The sequence below is a fragment of the Dendropsophus ebraccatus genome, chromosome 2, assembly GCF_027789765.1.
Source record: "Dendropsophus ebraccatus isolate aDenEbr1 chromosome 2, aDenEbr1.pat, whole genome shotgun sequence".
NCBI classification, from domain to species: Eukaryota; Metazoa; Chordata; class Amphibia; order Anura; family Hylidae; genus Dendropsophus; species Dendropsophus ebraccatus.
In genome coordinates, this window is record NC_091455.1 from 217,658,789 (window position 1) to 217,682,096 (window position 23,308).

At 58.6% G+C, this 23,308-nt stretch overlaps 2 protein-coding genes across 6 annotated transcripts in view; one reads left to right on the plus strand and one right to left on the minus strand.

Moving 5' to 3' along the window:
* HACD1 (3-hydroxyacyl-CoA dehydratase 1) overlaps nt 1-6,498 on the minus strand; it is a 55,445-nt gene extending 48,947 nt beyond the window's left edge. Inside the window, exons 1-2 of one of the 3 annotated variants that reach the window (XM_069959549.1) lie at nt 6,427-6,452; nt 404-503 (exon numbers count right to left, since the gene is read on the minus strand). The gene's annotated coding sequence lies outside the window, so the exon portion shown is untranslated. Of the gene's footprint in view, nt 1-403; nt 504-2,725; nt 2,923-6,426 lie in introns of those variants that run through there. The other 2 variants (XM_069959550.1, XM_069959548.1) reach the window with 2 other exon arrangements.
* A 9-nt stretch (nt 6,499-6,507) lies between these two features.
* STAM (signal transducing adaptor molecule) overlaps nt 6,508-23,308 on the plus strand; it is a 33,068-nt gene continuing 16,267 nt past the window's right edge. For 2 of the 3 annotated variants that reach the window (XM_069959544.1, XM_069959546.1), the window contains exons 1-7: nt 6,508-6,716; nt 15,292-15,376; nt 17,014-17,089; nt 18,669-18,764; nt 19,204-19,350; nt 19,772-19,862; nt 20,513-20,699. In XM_069959544.1, coding sequence (XP_069815645.1) covers nt 6,677-6,716; nt 15,292-15,376; nt 17,014-17,089; nt 18,669-18,764; nt 19,204-19,350; nt 19,772-19,862; nt 20,513-20,699 — 722 coding nt within the window. In that variant the 5' untranslated portion in view covers nt 6,508-6,676. The remainder of the gene's footprint in view (nt 6,717-15,291; nt 15,377-17,013; nt 17,090-18,668; nt 18,765-19,203; nt 19,351-19,771; nt 19,863-20,512; nt 20,700-23,308) is intronic. The other variant, XM_069959545.1, reaches the window with a different exon arrangement.

Below are 23,308 nucleotides of genomic sequence, written 5' to 3' on the forward strand. Positions count from 1 at the left end.
GAAGAAAAGGAAACCAATAAAGCAAGGAAAGGCCAGCTCACATTCACCTTTGGCTCTGCACGGTTCACACTTAGTTCTTGTGTATACAAACATGGAGAGACACTTCGAAACAGTGATTGAGCTTCAAGCCATGTAAAGGGTGTATTTTCTAGAAATCCATAAGACCAACACCCTTGGCACCCTTAATCACGACTAGTTTGGATTCAAGGAGGCCATCTTTTTATAGCCACTTCCATCAGATGGCATCATGACGCTGATCCTGGTATTTACATAATACTCCAAAGCAATAACAACAAAGTCACACCTAAAAACAAGGTATACAAAATAAAATAGATACAAAACAGCAGTTCATATAAAAGGACAGCAAAGTCATATGTTACTATCTAGTAATGTAAAAACTTACTCAGCTGGGTACATGGATTGCATTTGGAAACTCCACCAGGCTTCTCTATCTAGATGCATATGATGCCGGTGTCCACCACTAGATGGCACTGCAACCCTACCTATGAGAAAGACTCGTCCTGATCCCACAGAGCCAGCACCAGTGTGCAAAGTGCTAGGCTAGAGGGACAATGAGAGCCTTGATCAGGGACATCATACAGATGCTCTAAGGACATGGTTTTCACCTTCCTAGCGGTACGGACTACATAGCGAGTACAGAAAACAACATAAACTGCATAAGTACTGTTACCGTTATACAAGGGTTTCATTTCAAAACTTTTTCTTTGCTCACTGTCCGTAAATTGTTTACTGGCCATATTTACACATGGTACAGAGATTAGCACCACATCTAAAAACACCCTTACCGGATAACCACCCGCCTTCCTTTTGTGTATTTTTGGCATAGATGGTGAAACCCTGTCACGAATAGTTTGGCGCCCGCTCTGATATCACATTACAGCCAGGTTTTAAGATCTCATTAAGAGTGGCATCTCCTCCCAGAATGTATACATTTTCCTGAAGGATACTTTTTATTTGCTTAAACTGGACACGAGATCTCGTTACCAAACAGAGCTTACTTGCACATGATTTCTGCACTGATTTATTGCTGACGCGTTTACTAACTCTACAATGTGCTTGGATTAGGATAGCCCCTGTGTCTGAGTATTTCACAGGCAGCTTCACTCTCCATATGACAGGCCTCATACGCACTAGCTTCCCCACTGGGATGGAGTGAATGGTATGAGCAGGGCGACAACTGGAGGCGTGGAGAGTGGTGTTGCCCGTGACCTGCTTGCGATGCGTCTTGGTAGTGACTAGAGATGAGCGACCCTGGAGCAGCTGGAGTCCATCCGAACGTTCGGTATTTGATTAGTGGTGGCTGCTCAACTTGGATAAAGCTCTAAGGTTGTGTGGAAAACATGGAGACAGCCAATGACTATATCCATGATTCCCACATAGCCTTAGGGCTTTATCCAAGTTCAGCAGCCACCGCTAATCAAATACCGAAAGTTCGGGTTTGGATGGACTCGAACCCGAACCGGTTCGCTCATCTCTAGTATTGACAAGTTGTTCCAGTATCCCTCTCAACGGCAGATCCAGAAACATGATTTGTGAAAATGGTGAGTAAATTTGAGTTCCCAGCTATTAGAATTAACATGTTCCATGGTGGTATGGCAGATAGCGGACCACTCCAGACCATCAGGAGGTCATCAATGTAGCTGCCATACCACCGCACATGGCGCACAGAAGGGTTGTCAACCGTGTAAATGACAACTGGGAAAAAAAAAAAAGAAAGAAAAGGAAGGTATAAGGATTAAGTCTTCTACCTTAAGGGCTCGTTCCCACTGAGCAAAAGCAGCTGAATTTCTGCGCTGAATCAGCGCTGAAATTTCGGCCGTTAAAATAGGTGCAGAGCTAATTTCCATTGTGTTGAATGGAAATTCTACTCTGCAGTTCACACAGTGGAATTTCCGCACTGAACTAATCCGCTTTCCGCCAGAAGAATGAACATGTTCATTCTTCCGCTAGCGGAAGCCTATACAAATCAATGGGGCTCTGATTTTCTGTTTCAGCGCGGATTCAGCGCGGATTCAGCGCGGAATACAAGCGTAATACAAGCGGAAATTACTCACTGAATCAGCGCGGAAATGGGGAAAAGGGGGGGAGGAGGATTCTAGTATATGTTCTGGTATAGTCTAGTTTACTCACCAAATACTCGCTGAATTTCAGCGCTGAATGCATGCGGATTCAGCGCGGATTCCTCGAGTATTCCGCGCTGAATTTGTCAAGAGCTGATTACGAGCTGAACACTTTCCTAGCAGAATACGCAGGGATTCTGCTTGCATTCTGCTTATATTCTGCTCGGAATTCAGCGTCAGTTGATTTCAGGCGGAAATATTTCCTTGCGTAATCCGCTCCTTTTGCTCTGTGTGAACGTAGCCTTAGGGTACAAACACACACACTGTATACGCAGCTTATTTACTGCTGCGATATGCAGCAGATACGCAGCAGATTAGATCTAATTAACTGAACACAGCCTCAAATCTGAACCACCAAGTCTGCTGCAGATCTGCTGCGTATACGGTGTGTGTGTTTGTACCCTTAGAAAGATACTGCCCCCTCCCCCCCTCTAAAGGAGGTACTAGGGTTATCAATGAGGTCAATGAAATCTTATTAGCAGGTAGGAAGGATTTCTGAGAGTCAAGACAAATCTCCCAAAATTGGCAACTCTGAGAGGGAACCTTATTAGATTTCTCTTCATTCACCGCCCAACCATATTTACCAAAGATCTCTTCTACTAGCTGAATAGGGAGCAGATAATTCTGTAGGGAGGAGATGGAATCCCAGTACATGTCCGATAGACCACCGCCTCAGTGTGACCCCCCTCCCAGTACATGTCCTGGAGACCACCGCCTCAGTGTGACCCTCCCAGTACATGTCCGATAGACCACCGCCTCAGTGTGACCCTCCCAGTACATGTCCGATAGACCACCGCCTCAGTGTGACCCCCCCAGTACATGTCCGATAGACCACCGCCTCAGTGTGACCCTCCCAGTACATGTTCGATAGACCACCGCCTCAGTGTGACCCTCCCAGTACATGTCCGATAGACCACCGCCTCAGTGTGACCCTCCCAGTACATGTCCGATAGACCACCGCCTCAGTGTGACCCCCCTCCCAGTACATGTCCGATAGACCACCGCCTCAGTGTGACCCTCCCCCAGTACATGTCCGATAGACCACCGCCTCAGTGTGACCCTCCCAGTACATGTCCGATAGACCACCGCCTCAGTGTGACCCTCCCAGTACATGTCCGATAGACCACCGCCTCAGTGTGACCCCCCCCCAGTACATGTCCGATAGACCACCGCCTCAGTGTGACCCTCCCAGTACATGTCCGATAGACCACCACCTCAGTGTGACCCTCCCAGTACATGTCCAATAGACCACCGCCTCAGTGTGACCCCCCTCCCAGTACATGTCCGATAGACCACCGCCTCAGTGTGACCCCCCCCAGTACATGTCCGATAGACCACCGCCTCAGTGTGACCCTCCCAGTACATGTCCGATAGACCACCGCCTCAGTGTGACCCTCCCAGTACATGTCCGATAGACCACCGCCTCAGTGTGACCCCCCTCCCAGTACATGTCCGATAGACCACCGCCTCAGTGTGACCCTCCCAGTACATGTCCGATAGACCACCGCCTCAGTGTGACCCTCCCAGTACATGTCCGATAGACCACCGCCTCAGTGTGACCCCCCTCCCAGTACATGTCCGATAGACCACCGCCTCAGTGTGACCCCCCCCCCAGTACATGTGCGATAGACCAGCGCCTCAGTGTGACCCCCCCCCCCAGTACATGTCCGATAGACCACCGCCTCAGTGTGACCCTCCCAGTACATGTCCGATAGACCACCGCCTCAGTGTGACCCTCCCAGTACATGTCCGATAGACCACCGCCTCAGTGTGACCCCCCCCCAGTACATGTCCTGGAGACCACCGCCTCAGTGTGACCCTCCCAGTACATGTCCGATAGACCACCGCCTCAGTGTGACCCTCCCCGGACATGTCCGATAGACCACCGCCTCAGTGTGACCCCCCCCCCCCAGTACATGTCCTGGAGACCACCGCCTCAGTGTGACCCTCCCAGTACATGTCCGATAGACCACCGCCTCAGTGTGACCCTCCCAGTACATGTCCGATAGACCACCGCCTCAGTGTGACCCCCCCCCCAGTACATGTCCTGGAGACCACCGCCTCAGTGTGACCCTCCCAGTACATGTCCGATAGACCACCGCCTCAGTGTGACCCTCCCAGTACATGTCCGATAGACCACCGCCTCAGTGTGACCCCCCCTCCCAGTACGTGTCCTGGAGACCACCGCCTCAGTGTGACCCCCCCTCCCAGTACGTGTCCTGGAGACCACCGCCTCAGTGTGACCCCCTCCCCCAGTACATGTCCGATAGACCACCGCCTCAGTGTGACCCCCCCCCCCCCAGTACATGTCCTGGAGACCACCGCCTCAGTAAGACCCTCCCAGTACATGTCCGATAGACCACCGCCTCAGTGTGACCCCCCCCCCCAGTACATGTCCGATAGACCACCGCCTCAGTGTGACCCCCCCCCAGTACATGTCCGATAGACCACCGCCTCAGTGTGACCCCCCCCCCCCAGTACATGTCCTGGAGACCACCGCCTCAGTGTGACCCTCCCAGTACATGTCCGATAGACCACCGCCTCAGTGTGACCCCCCTCCCAGTACATGTCCGATAGACCACCGCCTCAGTGTGACCCTCCCCCAGTACATGTCCGGGAGACCACCGCCTCAGTGTGACCCCCCCCCAGTACATGTCCGATAGACCACCGCCTCAGTGTGACCCCCCTCCCAGTACATGTCCGATAGACCACCGCCTCAGTGTGACCCTCCCCCAGTACATGTCCGGGAGACCACCGCCTCAGTGTGACCCCCCCAGTACATGTCCGATAGACCACCGCCTCAGTGTGACCCCCCCCCAGTACATGTCCGATAGACCACCGCCTCAGTGTGACCCTCCCAGTACATGTCCGATAGACCACCGCCTCAGTGTGACCCTCCCAGTACATGTCCGATAGACCACCGCCTCAGTGTGACCCTCCCAGTACATGTGCGATAGACCACCGCCTCAGTGTGACCCTCCCAGTACATGTCCGATAGACCACCGCCTCAGTGTGACCCCCCCCCCCCAGTACGTGTCCGATAGACCACCGCCTCAGTGTGACCCCCCCCCCAGTACATGTCCGGGAGACCACCGCCTCAGTGTGACCCTCCCCCCCAGTACATGTCCGATAGACCACCGCCTCAGTGTGACCCTCCCCCAGTACATGTCCGATAGACCACCGCCTCAGTGTGACCCTCCCAGTACATGTGCGATAGACCACCGCCTCAGTGTGACCCCCCCCCCCCAGTACATGTGCGATAGACCACCGCCTCAGTGTGACCCCCCCAGTACATGTCCGATAGACCACCGCCTCAGTGTGACCCCCTCCCCCAGTACATGTCCGATAGACCACCGCCTCAGTGTGACCCTCCCAGTACATGTCCGATAGACCACCGCCTCAGTGTGACCCTCCCAGTACATGTCCGATAGACCACCGCCTCAGTGTGACCCTCCCCCAGTACATGTCCGGGAGACCACCGCCTCAGTGTGACCCTCCCAGTACATGTCCGATAGACCACCGCCTCAGTGTGACCCCCCCCCCAGTACATGTCCTGGAGACCACCGCCTCAGTGTGACCCCCTCCCCCAGTACATGTCCGATAGACCACCGCCTCAGTGTGACCCCCCCAGTACATGTCCGATAGACCACCGCCTCAGTGTGACCCTCCCAGTACATGTCCGATAGACCACCGCCTCAGTGTGACCCCCCCCCCAGTACATGTCCGATAGACCACCGCCTCAGTGTGACCCTCCCAGTACATGTCCGATAGACCACCGCCTCAGTGTGACCCTCCCAGTACATGTCCGATAGACCACCGCCTCAGTGTGACCCTCCCAGTACATGTCCGATAGACCCCCCCCCCAGTACATGTCCGATAGACCACCGCCTCAGTGTGACCCTCCCAGTACATGTCCGATAGACCACCGCCTCAGTGTGACCCTCCCAGTACATGTCCGGGAGACCACCGCCTCAGTGTGACCCCCCCCCCAGTACATGTCCGATAGACCACCGCCTCAGTGTGACCCCTCCCAGTACATGTCCGATAGACCACCGCCTCAGTGTGACCCCCCCCAGTACATGTCCTGGAGACCACCGCCTCAGTGTGACCCCCCCCCCAGTACATGTCCGATAGACCACCGCCTCAGTGTGACCCCTCCCAGTACATGTCCGATAGACCACCGCCTCAGTGTGACCCTCCCAGTACATGTCCGATAGACCACCGCCTCAGTGTGACCCCCCCCAGTACATGTCCTGGCGCACAGAGTCTCCTCACAGCTCAGCACCTCACACACACAGAACACGCGCCTCCTCACACAGCGCAGCCCGGCTCCGGACTCCGCCCATCAGGTGACTCCTCCTATCATGTGACTCATCACATGACCGTGACATCATCGCAGGTCCTTCAGCTCCAGGGCCCCTCATCCAGCGTCCTGCGGCCTCTCCGGGGCTGATGCTAGAGGAGGCCGGTACAGCCGCGAGCAGGAGCCGAGAGTCAGCAGTGCGGAGCCGGGAGCCGCAGCCGCAGCCGCAGCCATGCCTCTCTTCACATCCAACCCATTTGATCCTGATGTAGGTAAGAGACCACCCAGAGCCCGGCCTTTGTGTCACTGCAGCTGCTCCCCCCAGCCTGTCCCCTCCCCCCTCCCCCCAACCTGTCCCCTCCCCCCCCCCCCCCAACCTGTCCCCTCCCCCCACCCTGTCCCCTCCCCCCTCCCCCCAACCTGTCCCCTCCCCCCTCCCCCCAACCTGTCCCCTCCCCCCAGCCTGTCCCTCCCCCCTCCCCCCTCCCCCCAGCCTGTCCCCTCCCCCCTCCCCCCAACCTGTCCCCTCCCCCAACCGGTCCCCTCCCCCCTCCCCCCAACCTGTCCCCTCCCCCAACCTGTCCCTCCCCCCTCCCCCACACCTGTCCCCTCCCCCCAACCTGTCCCCTCCCCCCAACCTGTCCCCTCCCCCCCTCCCCCCAACCTATCCCCTCCCCCCAACCTGTCCCCTCCCCCAACCTGTCCCTCCCCCCTCCCCCACACCTGTCCCTCCCCCCTCCCCCACACCTGTCCCCTCCCCCCAACCTGTCCCCTCCCCCCCTCCCCCCCCCCCGTCCCCTCCCCCCCTCCCCCCAACCTATCCCCTCCCCCCAGCCTGTCCCCTGTCCCCTCCCCCCAGCCTGTCCCCTCCCCCCAGCCTGTCCCCTGTCCCCAGCCTGTCCCCCCAGCCTGTCCCCCCCTCCCCCCAGCCTGTCCCCTCCCTCCCCCCCCCCAGCCTGTCCCCCTCCCCTCCCCCCAGCCTGTCCCCCTCCCCTCCCCCCAGCCTGTCCCCCTCCCCTCCCCCCAGCCTGTCCCCCTCCCCTCCTCCCAGCCTGTCCCCCTCCCCCCAGCCTGTCCCCCTCCCTCCCCCCAGCCTGTCCCCCTTCCTTCCTCCCTCCCCTCCCCCAGCCTGTCCCCCTCCCTCCCCTCCCTCCAGCCTGTCCCCCTCCCTCCCCTCCCCCCAGCCTGTCCCCCTCCCTCCCCTCCCCCCAGCCTGTCCCCCTCCCTCCCCTCCCCCCCGCCTGTCCCCCTCCCTCCCCTCCCCCCAGCCTGTCCCCCTCCCTCCCCTCCCCCCAGCCTGTCCCCCTCCCTCCCTCCCTCTAGCCTGTCCCCTCCCTCCCTCCCTCTAGCCTGTCCCCTCCCTCCAGCCTGTCCCCTCCCTCCCTCCCTCTAGCCTGTCCCCTCCCTCCCTCCCTCTAGCCTGTCCCCTCCCTCCCTCCCTCTAGCCTGTCCCCTCCCTCCCTCCCTCTAGCCTGTCCCCTCCCTCCCTCCCTCCCTCCCTCTAGCCTGTCCCCTCCCTCCCTCCCTCCCTCTAGCCTGTCCCCTCCCTCCCTCCCTCCCTCTAGCCTGTCCCCTCCCTCTCTCCCTCCCTCTAGCCTGTCCCCTCCCTCTAGCCTGTCCCCTCCCTCCCTCCCTCTAGCCTGTCCCCCTCCCTCCCTCCCTCCCTCTAGCCTGTCCCCTACCTCCCTCCCTCTAGCCTGTCCCCTCCCTCCCTCCCTCCCTCTAGCCTGTCCCCTCCCTCCCTCCCTCCCTCTAGCCTGTCCCCTCCCTCCCTCCCTCCCTCTAGCCTGTCCCCTCCCTCCCTCGCTCTAGCCTGTCCCCTCCCTCCCTCCCTCCCTCCCTCTAGCCTGTCCCCTCCCTCCCTCTAGCCTGTCCCCTCCCTCCCTCCCTCTAGCCTGTCCCCTCCCTCCCTCCCTCCCTCTAGCCTGTCCCCTCCCTCCCTCCCTCCCTCTAGCCTGTCCCCTCCCTCCCTCCCTCCCTCTAGCCTGTCCCCTCCCTCCCTCCCTCCCTCTAGCCTGTCCCCTCCCTCCCTCCCTCCCTCTAGCCTGTCCCCTCCCTCCCTCCCTCTAGCCCTGTCCCCTCCCTCCCTCTCGCCTGTCCCCTCCCTCCCTCCCTCCCTCGAGCCTGTCCCCTCCCTCCCTCCCTCTAGCCTGTCCCCTCCCTCCCTCCCTCCCTCTAGCCTGTCCCCCTCCCTCCCTCTAGCCTGTCCCCTCCCTCCCTCCTCCCTCTAGCCTGTCCCTCCCTCCCTCCCTCTAGCCTGTCCCCTCCCTCCCTCCCTCTAGCCTGTCCCCTCCCTCCCTCCCCTCTAGCCTGTCCCCTCCCTCCATCCCTCTAGCCTGTCCCCTCCCTCCCTCCCTCTAGCCTGTCCCCTCCCTCCCTCCCTCTAGCCTGTCCCCTCCCTCCCTCCCTCCCTCTAGCCTGTCCCCTCCCTCCCTCTAGCCTGTCCCCTCCCTCCCTCTAGCCTGTCCCCTCCCTCCCTCCCTCTAGCCTGTCCCCTCCCTCCCTCCCTCTAGCCTGTCCCTCCCTCCCTCCCTCCCTCTAGCCTGTCCCCTCCCTCCCTCCCTCTAGCCTGTCCCCTCCTCCCTCCCTCTAGCCTGTCCCCTCCCTCCCTCCCTCTAGCCTGTCCCCTGCCCTCCCTACCTCCCTCTAGCCTGTCCCCCCCTCCCTCTAGCCTGTCCCCTCTCCCTCCCTCTAGCCTGTCCCCTCCCTCCCTCCCCTCTAGCCTGTTCCCCTCCCTCCCTCCCTCTAGCCTGTACCCCTCCCTCCCTCCCCTAGCCTGTCCCACCCTACCCTCCCCTCTAGCCTGGTCCCTCCTCCTCCCCTACCCTCTAGGCCTGTCCCCTCCAGTCCTCCCTCCTCTAGCCTGTCCCCTCCCCTCCCCTCCCTCTAGCTGTCCCCTCCCTCCCTCCCTCTAGCCTGTCCCCCCTCCCGCCCTCCCTCTAGTAGCCTGTCCCCTCCCATCCCAGTCCCTCTAGCCTGTCCCCTCCCTCCCTCCCTCTAGCCTGTCCACCTCACCTCCCTCCCTCTAGCCTGTCCCCTCCCTCCCTCCCTCCCTCCCTCCCTCTAGCCTGTCCCCTCCCTCCCTCCCTCTAGCCTGTCCCCTCCCTCCCTCCCTCTAGCCTGTCCCCTCCCTCCCTCCCTCTAGCCTGTCCCCTCCCTCCCTCCCTCTAGCCTGTCCCCTCCCTCCCTCCCTCTAGCCTGTCCCCTCCCTCCCTCCCTCCCTCTAGCCTGTCCCCTCCCTCCCTACCTCTAGCCTGTTCCCTCTCTCCCTCCCTCCCTCCCTCTAGCCTGTCCCCTCCCTCCCTCCCTCTAGCCTGTCCCCTCCCTCCCTCCCTCTAGCCTGTCCCCTCCCTCCCTCCCTCTAGCCTGTCCCCTCCCTCCCTCCCTCTAGCCTGTCCCCCTCCCTCCCTCCCTCCCTCTAGCCTGTCCCCTCCCTCCCTCCCTCCCATCTAGCCTGTCCCCTCCCTCCCTCCCTCCCTCTAGCCTGTCCCCTCCCTCCCTCCCTCCCTCTAGCCTGTCCCCTCCCTCCCTCCCTCTTGCCTGTCCCCTCCCTCCCTCCCTCTAGCCTGTCCCCTCCCTCCCTCCCTCTAGCCTGTCCCCTCCCTCCCTCCCTCCCTCTAGCCTGTCCCCTCCCTCCCTCCCTCTAGCCTGTCCCCTCCCTCCCTCCCTCTAGCCTGTCCCCTCCCTCCCTCCCTCTAGCCTGTCCCCTCCCTCTAGCCTGTCCCCTCCCTCCCTCCCTCCCTCTAGCCTGTCCCCTCCCTCCCTCCCTCTAGCCTGTCCCCTCCCTCCCTCCCTCTAGCCTGTCCCCTCCCTCCCTCCCTCTAGCCTGTCCCCTCCCTCCCTCCCTCTAGCCTGTCCCCTCCCTCCCTCCCTCTAGCCTGTCCCCTCCCTCCCTCCCTCTAGCCTGTCCCCTCCCTCCCTCTAGCCTGTCCCCTCCCTCCCTCTAGCCTGTCCCCTCCCTCCCTCTAGCCTGTCCCCTCCCTCCCTCCCTCTAGCCTGTCCCCTCCCTCCCTCCCTCCCTCTAGCCTGTCCCCTCCCTCCCTCCCTCCCTCTAGCCTGTCCCCTCCCTCCCTCCCTCCCTCTAGCCTGTCCCCTCCCTCCCTCCCTCCCTCTAGCCTGTCCCCTCCCTCCCTCCCTCCCTCCCTCTAGCCTGTCCCCTCCCTCCCTCCCTCCCTCTAGCCTGTCCCCTCCCTCCCTCCCTCCCTCCCTCTAGCCTGTCCCCTCCCTCCCTCCCTCCCTCTAGCCTGTCCCCTCCCTCCCTCCCTCCCTCCCTCTAGCCTGTCCCCTCCCTCCCTCCCTCCCTCCCTCTAGCCTGTCCCCTCCCTCCCTCCCTCTAGCCTGTCCCCTCCCTCCCTCCCTCTAGCCTGTCCCCTCCCTCCCTCCCTCTAGCCTGTCCCCTCCCTCCCTCTAGCCTGTCCCCTCCCTCCCTCTAGCCTGTCCCCTCCCTCCCTCCCTCCAGCCTGTCCCCTCCCTCCCTCCCTCTAGCCTGTCCCCCTCCCTCCCTCCCTCTAGCCTGTCCCCCTCCCTCCCTCCCTCTAGCCTGTCCCCCTCCCTCCCTCCCTCTAGCCTGTCCCCCTCCCTCCCTCCCTCTAGCCTGTCCCCTCCCTCCCTCCCTCCCTCTAGCCTGTCCCCTCCCTCCCTCCCTCCCTCTAGCCTGTCCCCTCCCTCCCTCCCTCCCTCTAGCCTGTCCCCTCCCTCCCTCCCTCTAGCCTGTCCCCTCCCTCCCTCCCTCCCTCTAGCCTGTCCCCTCCCTCCCTCCCTCCCTCCAGCCTGTCCCCTCCCTCCCTCCCTCTAGCCTGTCCCCTCCCTCCCTCCCTCCCTCTAGCCTGTCCCCTCCCTCCCTCCCTCCCTCTAGCCTGTCCCCTCCCTCCCTCTAGCCTGTCCCCTCCCTCCCTCCCTCCCTCCCTCTAGCCTGTCCCCTCCCTCCCTCCCTCCCTCTAGCCTGTCCCCTTCCTCCCTCCCTCTAGCCTGTCCCCTCCCTCCCTCCCTCTAGCCTGTCCCCTCCCTCCCTCCCTCTAGCCTGTCCCCTCCCTCCTCCCTCCCTCTAGCCTGTCCCCTCCCTCCCTCCCTCTAGCCTGTCCCCTCCCTCCCTCCCTCTAGCCTGTCCCCTCCCTCCCTCCCTCTAGCCTGTCCCCTCCCTCCCTCCCTCTAGCCTGTCCCCTCCCTCCCTCCCTCTAGCCTGTCCCCTCCCTCCCTCCCTCCCTCCCTCTAGCCTGTCCCCTCCCTCCCTCCCTCTAGCCTGTTCCCTCTCTCCCTCCCTCCCTCCCTCTAGCCTGTCCCCTCCCTCCCTCCCTCCCTCTAGCCTGTCCCCTCCCTCCCTCCCTCTAGCCTGTCCCCTCCCTCCCTCCCTCTAGCCTGTCCCCTCCCTCCCTCTAGCCTGTCCCCTCCCTCCCTCCCTCCCTCTAGCCTGTCCCCTCCCTCCCTCCCTCCCTCTAGCCTGTCCCCTCCCTCCCTCCCTCCCTCTAGCCTGTCCCCTCCCTCCCTCCCTCCCTCTAGCCTGTCCCCTCCCTCCCTCCCTCTAGCCTGTCCCCTCCCTCCCTCCCTCTAGCCTGTCCCCTCCCTCCCTCCCTCTAGCCTGTCCCCTCCCTCCCTCCCTCTAGCCTGTCCCCTCCCTCCCTCCCTCTAGCCTGTCCCCTCCCTCCCTCCCTCCCTCTAGCCTGTCCCCTCCCTCCCTCCCTCCCTCTAGCCTGTCCCCTCCCTCCCTCTAGCCTGTCCCCTCCCTCCCTCCCTCCCTCTAGCCTGTCCCCTCCCTCCCTCCCTCTAGCCTGTCCCCTCCCTCCCTCCCTCCCTCTAGCCTGTCCCCTCCCTCCCTCCCTCTAGCCTGTCCCCTCCCTCCCTCCCTCTAGCCTGTCCCCTCCCTCCCTCCCTCCCTCTAGCCTGTCCCCTCCCTCCCTCCCTCTAGCCTGTCCCCTCCCTCCCTCTAGCCTGTCCCCTCCCTCCCTCCCTCTAGCCTGTCCCCTCCCTCCCTCTAGCCTGTCCCCTCCCTCCCTCCCTCCCTCTAGCCTGTCCCCTCCCTCCCTCTAGCCTGTCCCCTCCCTCCCTCCCTCCCTCCCTCTAGCCTGTCCCCTCCCTCCCTCCCTCCCTCCCTCTAGCCTGTCCCCTCCCTCCCTCCCTCCCTCTAGCCTGTCCCCTCCCTCCCTCCCTCCCTCTAGCCTGTCCCCTCCCTCCCTCCCTCCCTCCCTCTAGCCTGTCCCCTCCCTCCCTCCCTCCCTCCCTCTAGCCTGTCCCCTCCCTCCCTCCCTCCCTCCCTCTAGCCTGTCCCCTCCCTCCCTCCCTCCCTCTAGCCTGTCCCCTCCCTCCCTCCCTCCCTCTAGCCTGTCCCCTCCCTCCCTCCCTCCCTCTAGCCTGTCCCCTCCCTCCCTCTAGCCTGTCCCCTCCCTCCCTCTAGCCTGTCCCCTCCCTCCCTCCCTCTAGCCTGTCCCCTCCCTCTAGCCTGTCCCCTCCCTCCCTCCCTCCCTCTAGCCTGTCCCCTCCCTCCCTCCCTCCCTCTAGCCTGTCCCCTCCCTCCCTCCCTCCCTCTAGCCTGTCCCCTCCCTCCCTCCCTCTAGCCTGTCCCCTCCCTCCCTCCCTCCCTCTAGCCTGTCCCCTTCCCTCCCTCCCTCTAGCCTGTCCCCATCCCTCCCTCCCTCTAGCTAGCCTGTCCCCCCTCCCTCCCTCCCTCTAGCCTGTCCCCCTCCCTCCCTCTAGCCTGTCCCCTCCCTCCCTCTAGCCTGTCCCCTCCCTCCCTCTAGCCTGTCCCCTCCCTCCCTCCCTCTAGCCTGTCCCCTCCCTCCCTCCCTCCCTCCCTCTAGCCTGTCCCCTCCCTCCCTCCCTCCCTCTAGCCTGTCCCCTCCCTCCCTCCCTCCCTCTAGCCTGTCCCCTCCCTCCCTCCCTCCCTCCCTCCCTCTAGCCTGTCCCCTCCCTCCCTCCCTCCCTCCCTCTAGCCTGTCCCCTCCCTCCCTCCCTCTAGCCTGTCCCCTCCCTCCCTCCCTCCCTCTAGCCTGTCCCCTCCCTCCCTCCCTCCCTCCCTCTAGCCTGTCCCCTCCCTCCCTCCCTCCCTCCCTCTAGCCTAGTCCCCTCCCTCCCTCCCTCCCTCCCTCTAGCCTGTCCCCTCCCTCCCTCCCTCCCCTCCCTCTAGCCTGTCCCCCTCCCCTCCCTCCCTCCCTCCCTCTCGCCTGTCCCCTCCCTCCCTCCCTCCCTCCCTCTAGCCTGTCCCCTCCCTCCCTCCCTCTAGCCTGTCCCCTCCCTCCCTCCCTCTAAGCCTGTCCCCTTCCCTCCCGCCTGTCCCCTCCCGCCCCACCGCCTGTCCCCTCCCTCCCTCCCTCCCTCTAGCCTGTCCCCTCCCTCCCTCCCTCTAGCCTGTCCCCTCCCTCCCTCCCTCTAGCCTGTCCCCCTCCCCTCCCTCCCTCTAGCCTGTCCCCTCCCTCCCTCTAGCCTGTCCCCTCCCTCCCTCCCTCTAGCCTGTCCCCCTCCCTCCCTCCCTCTAGCCTGTCCCCCTCCCTCCCTCCCTCTAGCCTGTCCCCCTCCCTCCCTCTCTCCCTCCCTCTCTCCCTCCCTCTAGCCTGTCCCCCTCCCTCCCTCCGTCTAGCCTGTCCCCCTCCCTCCCTCTAGCCTGTCCCCCTCCCTCCCTCCCTCTAGCCTGTTACCTCCTGACAGCCATAGGATACACATGTTACCTCCTGACAGCCATAGGTCACACATGTTACCTCCTGACAGCCATAGCATACACATGTCACCTCCTGACAGCCATAGGGTACACATGTTACCTCCTGACAGCCATAGCGTACACGTTACCTCCTGACAGCCATAGGTCACACATGTTACCTCCTGACAGCCATAGCGTACACATGTTACCTCCTGACAGCCATAGCGTACACATGTCACCTCCTGACAGCCATAGGAGACACATGTTACCTCCTGACAGCCATAGCGTACACATGTTACCTCCTGACAGCCATAGGAGACACATGTTACCTCCTGACAGCCATAGCATACACACGTTACCTCCTGACAGCCATAGCATACACATGTTACCTCCTGACAGCCATAGCGTACACATGTTACCTCCTGACAGCCATAGGTAACACATGTTACCTCCTGACAGCCATAGCGTACACACGTCACCTCCTGACAGCCATAGCGTACACACGTTACCTCCTGACAGCCATAGCGTACACGTTACCTCCTGACAGCCATAGCGTACACATGTTACCTCCTGACAGCCATAGCGTACACATGTTACCTCCTGACAGCCATAGCGTACACATGTTACCTCCTGACAGCCATAGCATACACATGTTACCTCCTGACAGCCATAGGTCACACATGTTACCTCCTGACAGCCATAGGATACACATGTTACCTCCTGACAGCCATAGGTCACACATGTTACCTCCTGACAGCCATAGCATAGACATGTTACCTCCTGACAGCCATAGGAGACACATGTTACCTCCTGACAGCCATAGCGTACACATGTTACCTCCTGACAGCCATAGGGTACACACGTAACCTCCTGACAGCCATAGCGTACACATGTTACCTCCTGACAGCCATAGGAGACACATGTTACCTCCTGACAGCCATAGCGTACACGTTACCTCCTGACAGCCATAGCATACACATGTTACCTCCTGACAGCCATAGGGTACACACGTAACCACCTGACAGCCATAGCGTACACATGTTACCTCCTGACAGCCATAGCGTACACATGTTACCTCCTGACAGCCATAGCATACATGTTACCTCCTGACAGCCATAGGATACACGTTACCTGGGTGGTTGGGGCTCCGGCTATAGGGATAGGGAAAGAGCCTGAGGGGTCACTAAGGGAATCGGTAACGTTACTTTTCTCCTTCATGACAGAGAAAGCAACAAGTGAACTTAACACAGCGGAGGACTGGGGGCTCATCCTCGACCTGTGTGATAAAGTCGGGCAGTCCCGTACCGGGTAAGTGTATTTATGTGTGTATGGTGGGGGGGGGGGCTGTGTGTGTGTATGGGGGGGGGGGGGGCTGTGTGTGTGTGTGTGTGTATGTGGTGGTGGGGGGGGCTATGTGTGTGTATGGTGGGGGGGGGGCTGTGTGTATGGTGGGGGGGGCTGTGTGTGTGTATGGTGGGGGGCCTGTGTGTGTTTGTGTGTATGGGGGGGCCTGTGTGTGTGTATGGGGGGAGGGCCTGTGTGTGTGTATGACGCCCCTCCTAATTCCCCCCATGTGTATGGCGCCCCTCCTGGCTCCCACATGTGTATAGCGCCCCTCCTGATTCCCCCCGATGTGTATGGCGCCCCTCCTGATTCCCCCCGATGTGTATGGCGCCCCTCCTGATTCCCCCATGTGTATAGCGCCCCTCCTGATCCCCCCCGTGTGTATGGCGCCCCTCCTGATTCCCCCCGATGTGTATGGCACCCCTCCTGCCCCCCCCCCCGTGTGTATGGCGCCCCTCCTGATCCCCCCCATGTGTATGGCGCCCCTCCTGATTCCCCCCCGATGTGTATGGCGCCCCTCCTGATCCCCCCCCCCGTGTGTATGGCGCCCCTCCTGATCCCCCCCCGTGTGTATGGTGCCCCTCCTGATCCCCCCCGTGTGTATGGCGCCCCTCCTGATCCCCCCCCCCCGTGTGTATGGCGCCCCTCCTGATTCCCCCAGTGTGTTTGGCGCCCCTCCTGATCCCTCCCCCCATGTGTATGGCGCCCCTCCTGATCTCCCCCCCATGTGTATGGCGCCCCTCCTGATCCCCCCCGTGTGTATGGTGCCCCTCCTGATCCCCCCCCCGTGTGTTTGGCGCCCCTCCTGATTCCCCCCCCCCCCCCCTGTGTATGGCGCCCCTCCTGACCCCCCCCCCCCCCCCATGTGTATGGCGCCCCTCCTGATCTCCCCCCCCATGTGTATGGCGCCCCTCCTGATCCCCCCCCATGTGTATGGCGCCCCTCCTGATCTCCCCCCCATGTGTATGGCGCCCCTCCTGATCCCCCCCGTGTGTATGGTGCCCCTCCTGATCCCCCCCCCGTGTGTTTGGCGCCCCTCCTGATTCCCCCCCCCCCCCCATGTGTATGGCGCCCCTCCTGACCCCCCCCCCCCCCCCCATGTGTATGGCGCCCCTCCTGATCTCCCCCCCCATGTGTATGGCGCCCCTCCTGATCCCCCCCCATGTGTATGGCACCCCTCCTGATCCCCCCCCATGTGTATGGCGCCCCTCCTGATCCCCCCCCCCATGTGTATGGCGCCCCTCCTGATCCCCCCCCCATGTGTATGGCGCCCCTCCTGACCCCCCCCCCCCATGTGTATGGCGCCCCTCCTGATCCCCCCCCATGTGTATGGCGCCCCTCCTGATCCCCCCCCATGTGTATGGCGCCCCTCCTGATCCCCCCCATGTGTATGGCGCCCCCGGGTCGTGTTAAGTTCAGATACGGCGATGGTTTTGTGCTCTCTTTAGGTTGTGATGAAACATATCGGGGGACATTCAGGTCCGTCCACAGCCGATACTTCCATCTCTATGTTGACTTGGGACAATGGAAGAAAACGTAGATGAGACCATTGTTATTCTGAAAAATTCCCTATTATTTCATGGCGTCATTGTGTCTTTCAGGCCGAAGGACTGTCTGCGCTCCATTATGAAGAGAGTAAATCATAAAGACCCTCACGTGGCCATGCAGGCCCTTACAGTAAGTGTCCCGGAGCAACCAGCTCACCCTCCTCCATTATATATAATATATAGCGTTCAAGAATCTGCAGCACGTCCATACGGTAAAAAAAACTTGTGGTATTTATTTCAGTTCAAAACATCAGCAACGTTTCTTTCTCAACACGAGACTTTTCTCAAGACTGAGACAGAAACGTTGCACTGGCTGATGGTTTGAACTGAAATAAATACTACAAGTTTTTTTCACCGTATGGACGTGCTGCAGATTCTTGAACGCTATTATATAGGAGACGTGGTTCCAGTCTCCACTGCTGGCACTCCGAACAACTTTTCTGTGAGTGCACTCCATTCTGCTGTTTTTATTTTCATATATACATATACACAGTGGAGCCTTGGATTAGGAGTATAAGTTACTGTACAGTATAGCAGCATGTGGTATATAATGTATAGTAACTGTATAACCCTGATAACACAGCAGCTGGATATGTGATATATAAGTTACTGTACAGTATAGCAGCATGTGGTGTATAATGTATAGTAACTGTATAACCCTGATAACACAGCAGCTGGATATGTGATATATAAGTTACTGTACAGTATAGCAGCATGTGGTGTATAATGTATAGTAACTGTATAACCCTGATAACACAGCAGCTGGATATGTGATATATAAGTTACTGTACAGTATAGCAGCATGTGGTATATAATGTATAGTAACTGTATAACCCTGATAACACTGCAGCAGCTGGATATGTGATATATAAGTTACTGTACAGTATAGCAATCAGCATGTGGTGTATAATGTATAGTATCTGTATAACCCTGATAACACAGCCGCTGGATATGTGATATATAAGTTACTGTACAGTATAGCAGCATGTGGTATATAATGTATAGTAACTGTATAACCCTGATAACACAGCAGCTGGATATGTGATATTATAAGTTACTGTACCGTAATGGAGAGGATGGGAAACACAAGGGCTGACAGAGACTGCAGGGAGCAGGAAGGAATGAGCAGGGCAGATGTGGGCACATACATGCAGCACTCTCTGTCCGGGGAGAGAAGGGTTACAGCTATGGAGAGATTACCTCCACAGTCCTGTCCCCTGATGTAAGCCCCAGCCTGAAGTGGATCTGCTATGATTTGAAAGGTGAGGGAGACTTCCTGGGTCAGAGTAGGGGGGCTGTAGACCCCGCTATGCAGACCATGCCCCTCCCCCTCTCACCTCCCACCCAGTACAGGGAGCTCTTACACCAAAACGCTCTTAATCCAAGTTACTCTTAAACCAAGGTACCACTGTTTTTATATATATATATATATATATATATATAATATATTACAGCCAGTGGGATACAGCTGGGGGGTGGGGATTGCGGGGGGGGGGGGGGGGGGGGGGAGCGGGTGGAGCTATAGATACAGAAACCCTGGCTATTAGCTGCACAGATTGGGCATAGGAGCTGCTGATCTCAGGCCCCTCACTGCTACAGATGGGAGGATGGGGCAGATATGATGATGATGATGATGATGATGTTGATGATGTTAGGATAACCACATAACATAGAACTATTCCTATTATTTTGTCCTCCTTGTTTTGCAGCTGCTCGGAGCTTGTGTGTCTAACTGTGGTAAGATCTTCCACCTGGAGGTTTGCTCCAGAGACTTTGCCAGTGAGGTCAGCAGTGTTCTAAACAAGGTGAGTGTCCTCCTCCTCCCTGCAGCAAAGCTCTGGCATGATGGGGACTGTAGTCATTGTAGTCCAGGCCCTTATAATGGAGGGTGAGACCAATGGCTGCTCATCTACATGATATGGAAGAGTTCTGGGGCTGCCCATTGGTGTCAGCGGGGGTGGGCTGCCACACACCTATTACACAGTGATGGCCAGCAGGCGCCTCTGCACAGGTCACGGTCCTTCAGCAAGTTATACGCCCAGGATCAGCCGACATGGTGCATGTCCTATTACATTATCGGCCGGAAGGGTCGGGAATCCGCTAAGTAAGGCTGATAATGGCTTAGTGTAATAGGACCTGTATACTGATATCCTGACCCTACTGTCTCTCAGGTGGGAGCCCCCCTTTAATCGCCCACTCTCTTACATGGACGCTTTTATTTTTACCTTGATTTTCCTATTACAGGGACACCCAAAGGTCTGCGAGAAGTTAAAGGCGCTGATGGTAGAATGGGCCGACGAGTTCAAGAACGACCCGCAGCTGAGCCTGATATCGGCAATGATTAAGAATCTAAAGGAACAGGGGGTGACCTTCCCTGCTGTGGGCTCCCAGGTACAATATACCACTCACATTTTCTCCAGTCTGAGAGTGCTCTCTGCTGCCACCACTGTCCATGTCAGGAACTGTCCAGAGCAGGATAGGTTTTCTATGGGGATTTCCCCATAGGTGGCAGCAGAGAGCACTGTGTCAGACTGGAGAGAATTCACCACTTCCTGCAGGACATGCAGCAGCTAAGTACTGGGAGACTAGAGATTTTTACACAGAAGTAAACTTTCTGACACCAGCTGATTTAGAAAGAAAAAAGATTTTTGTCGGAGTACCTGGGACTTTGTCGGAGACTTGGGCTATTTGTTGCGGTTAGATAGAAATCCTCTATATGTGAGATGCATTTGTGGGTTGGAAGCCCCAGACATACTGGTGTGCTGTACACTGTTACACACATATATATCCATATTGTCATGTTATTTTTTAGGCAGCAGAACAAGCTAAAGCGAGCCCGGCCCTGGTGACTAAAGACCCCGGGACTGTGGCTACCAAGAAAGAGGAGGAAGACCTCGCAAAAGGCAGGTGGACTCTGTGCTTGTGCTCATACATTACCATGTGACAGGCGGACTCTGTGCTTGTGCTCATACATTACCATGTGACAGGCGGACTCTGTGCTTGTGCTCATACATTACCATGTGACAGGCGGACTCTGTGCTTGTGCTCATACATTACCATGTGACAGGCGGACTCTGTGCTTGTGCTCATACATTACCATGTGACAGGCGGACTCTGTGCTTGTGCTCATACATTACCATGTGACAGGCGGACTCTGTGCTTGTGCTCATACATTACCATGTGACAGGCGGACTCTGTGCTTGTGCTCATACATTACCATGTGACAGGCGGACTCTGTGCTTGTGCTCATACATTACCATGTGACAGGCGGACTCTGTTACATATTATTAAGAGATGCAGACAACGAAACAAAGTAATCTTAAGTAATAAAGTATTGCTATCTCTTATATATAATCCTGCCAATCACCCACTCCTAATTATTAAACAATCCCATATAGAAATGCTCCTATTGCACTTTACCCATCATGTAAACGCAAGGAACCCCAACGCACGTTTCGTATCTTCTGTAGGATGTCTGGGCCATTCAGTTAGACAGAGATGGCACTCACGGCGGTTGTGGCATTCTCATTGTATTTCTCTTCTTCTTTTGCAGCAATTGAATTATCACTAAAGGAACAGAAGCAGCCGGGCGCAGTGTCCAGCCTCTACCCCAGCACAAGCTTCCTGTCCAGCCAGAAGCCCGAGGGCCGGAAGGTGCAGGCCATCTATGACTTTGAAGCCGCTGAGGACAATGAGCTGACGTTTAAAGCCGGAGAAATAGTCACAGTCCTGGATGACAGGTGAGTCCTGGGGGCGCAGGTTACATGCCTCATCCTCAGCTCCCCCCCCCATAGGACATATCAGCAGGTTACATGCCTCATCCTCAGCTCCCCCCCCCATAGGACATATCAGCAGGTTACATGCCTCATCCTCAGCTCCCCCCCCCATAGGACATATCAGCAGGTTACATGCCTCATCCTCAGCTCCCCCCCCCATAGGACATATCAGCAGGTTACATGCCTCATCCTCAGCTCCCCCCCCCATAGGACATATCAGCAGGTTACATGCCTCATCCTCAGCTCCCCCCCCCCATAGGACATATCAGCAGGTTACATGCCTCATCCTCAGCTCCCCCCCCCATAGGACATATCAGCAGGTTACATGCTTCATCCTCAGCTCCCCCCCATAGGACATATCAGCAGGTTACATGCCTCATCCTCACCCCCCCCCCCTCTATAGGACATATCAGCAGGTTACATGCCTCATCCTCAGCTCCCCCCCCCATAGGACATATCAGCAGGTTACATGCCTCATCCTCAGCTCCCCCCCCCCATAGGACATATCAGCAGGTTACATGCTTCATCCTCAGCTCCCCCCCATAGGACATATCAGCAGGTTACATGCCTCATCCTCAGCTCCCCCCCCCATAGGACATATCAGCAGGTTACATGCCTCATCCTCAGCTCCCCCCCCCCCCCATAGGACATATCAGCAGGTTACATGCCTCATCCTCAGCTCCCCCCCCCATAGGACATATCAGCAGGTTACATGCCTCATCCTCAGCTCCCCCCCCCATAGGACATATCAGCAGGTTACATGCCTCATCCTCAGCCCCCCCCCCTCTATAGGACATATCAGCAGGTTACATGCCTCATCCTCAGCCCCCCCCCCCTAGGACATATCAGCAGGTTACATGCCTCATCCTCAGCCCCCCCCCCCCCCATAGGACATATCAGCAGGTTACATGCCTCATCCTTAGCCCCCCCCCCCTCTATAGGACATATCAGCAGGTTACATGCCTCATCCTCAGCTCCCCCCCCCCATAGGACATATCAGCAGGTTACATGCCTCATCCTCAGCTCCCCCCCCATAGGACATATCAGCAGGTTACATGCCTCATCCTCAGCTCCCCCCCCCCATAGGACATATCAGCAGGTTACATGCTTCATCCTCAGCTCCCCCCCCATAGGACATATCAGCAGGTTACATGCCTCATCCTCAGCTCCCCCCCCCATAGGACATATCAGCAGGTTACATGCCTCATCCTCAGCTCTCCGTGCTCTATAGGACATATCAGCAGGTTACATGCTTCATCCTCAGCCCCCCCCCTCTATAGGACATATCAGCAGGTTACATGCTTCATCCTCAGCCCCCCCCCTCTATAGGACATATCAGCAGGTTACATGCCTCATCCTCAGCTCCCCCCCCCATAGGACATATCAGCAGGTTACATGCTTCATCCTCAGCTCCCCCCCCATAGGACATATCAGCAGGTTACATGCCTCATCCTCAGCTCCCCCCCCCATAGGACATATCAGCAGGTTACATGCTTCATCCTCAGCTCCCCCCCCATAGGACATATCAGCAGGTTACATGCCTCATCCTCAGCTCCCCCCCCCCATAGGACATATCAGCAGGTTACATGCCTCATCCTCAGCTCCCCCCCCCCATAGGACATATCAGCAGGTTACATGCCTCATCCTCAGCTCCCCCCTCCCCCCCCTCTATAGGACATATCAGCAGGTTACATGCTTCATCCTCAGCTCCCCCCCTCTATAGGACATATCAGCAGGTTACATGCTTCATCCTCAGCTCCCTGTGCTCTATAGGAATTATCAGCAGGTTACATGCCTCATCCTCAGCTCCCTCCTCTATAGGACATATCAGCAGGTCACATGCTTCATCCTCAGCTCCCCCCCTCTATAGGACATATCAGCAGGTTACATTCTTCATCCTCAGCTCCCCCATCTATAGGACATATCAGCAGGTTACATGCTTCATCTTCAGCTCCCCCCCCCCCTCTATAGGACATATCAGCAGGTTACATGCTTCATCCTCAGCTCCCCCCTCTATAGGACATATCAGCAGGTTACATGCTTCATCCTCAGCCCCCCCCCCTCTATAGGACATATCAGCAGGTTATATGCCTTATCCTCAGCTCCCCCTCCCCCCTCTATAGGACATATCAGCAGGTTACATGCTTCATCCTCAGATCCCCCCCCCCTTCTATAGGACATATCAGCAGGTTACATGCTTCATCCTCAGCCCCCCCCCCCTCTATAGGTTATATCAGCAGGTTACATGCTTCATCCTCAGCTCCCTGTGCTCTATAGGACATATCAGCAGGTTACATGCTTCATCCTCAGATCCCCCCCCCTTCTATAGGACATATCAGCAGGTTACATGCTTCATCCTCAGCTCCCCCCCTCTATAGGACATATCAGCAGGTTACATGCTTCATCCTCAGCTCCCCCCCCCTCTATAGGACATATCAGCAGGTTACATGCTTCATCCTCAGCTCCCCCCTCTATAGGACATATCAGCAGGTTACATGCTTCATCCTCAGCTCCCCCCCCCCTTTAGGAGATATCAGCAGGTTACATGCTTCATCCTCAGCTCCCCCTCTATA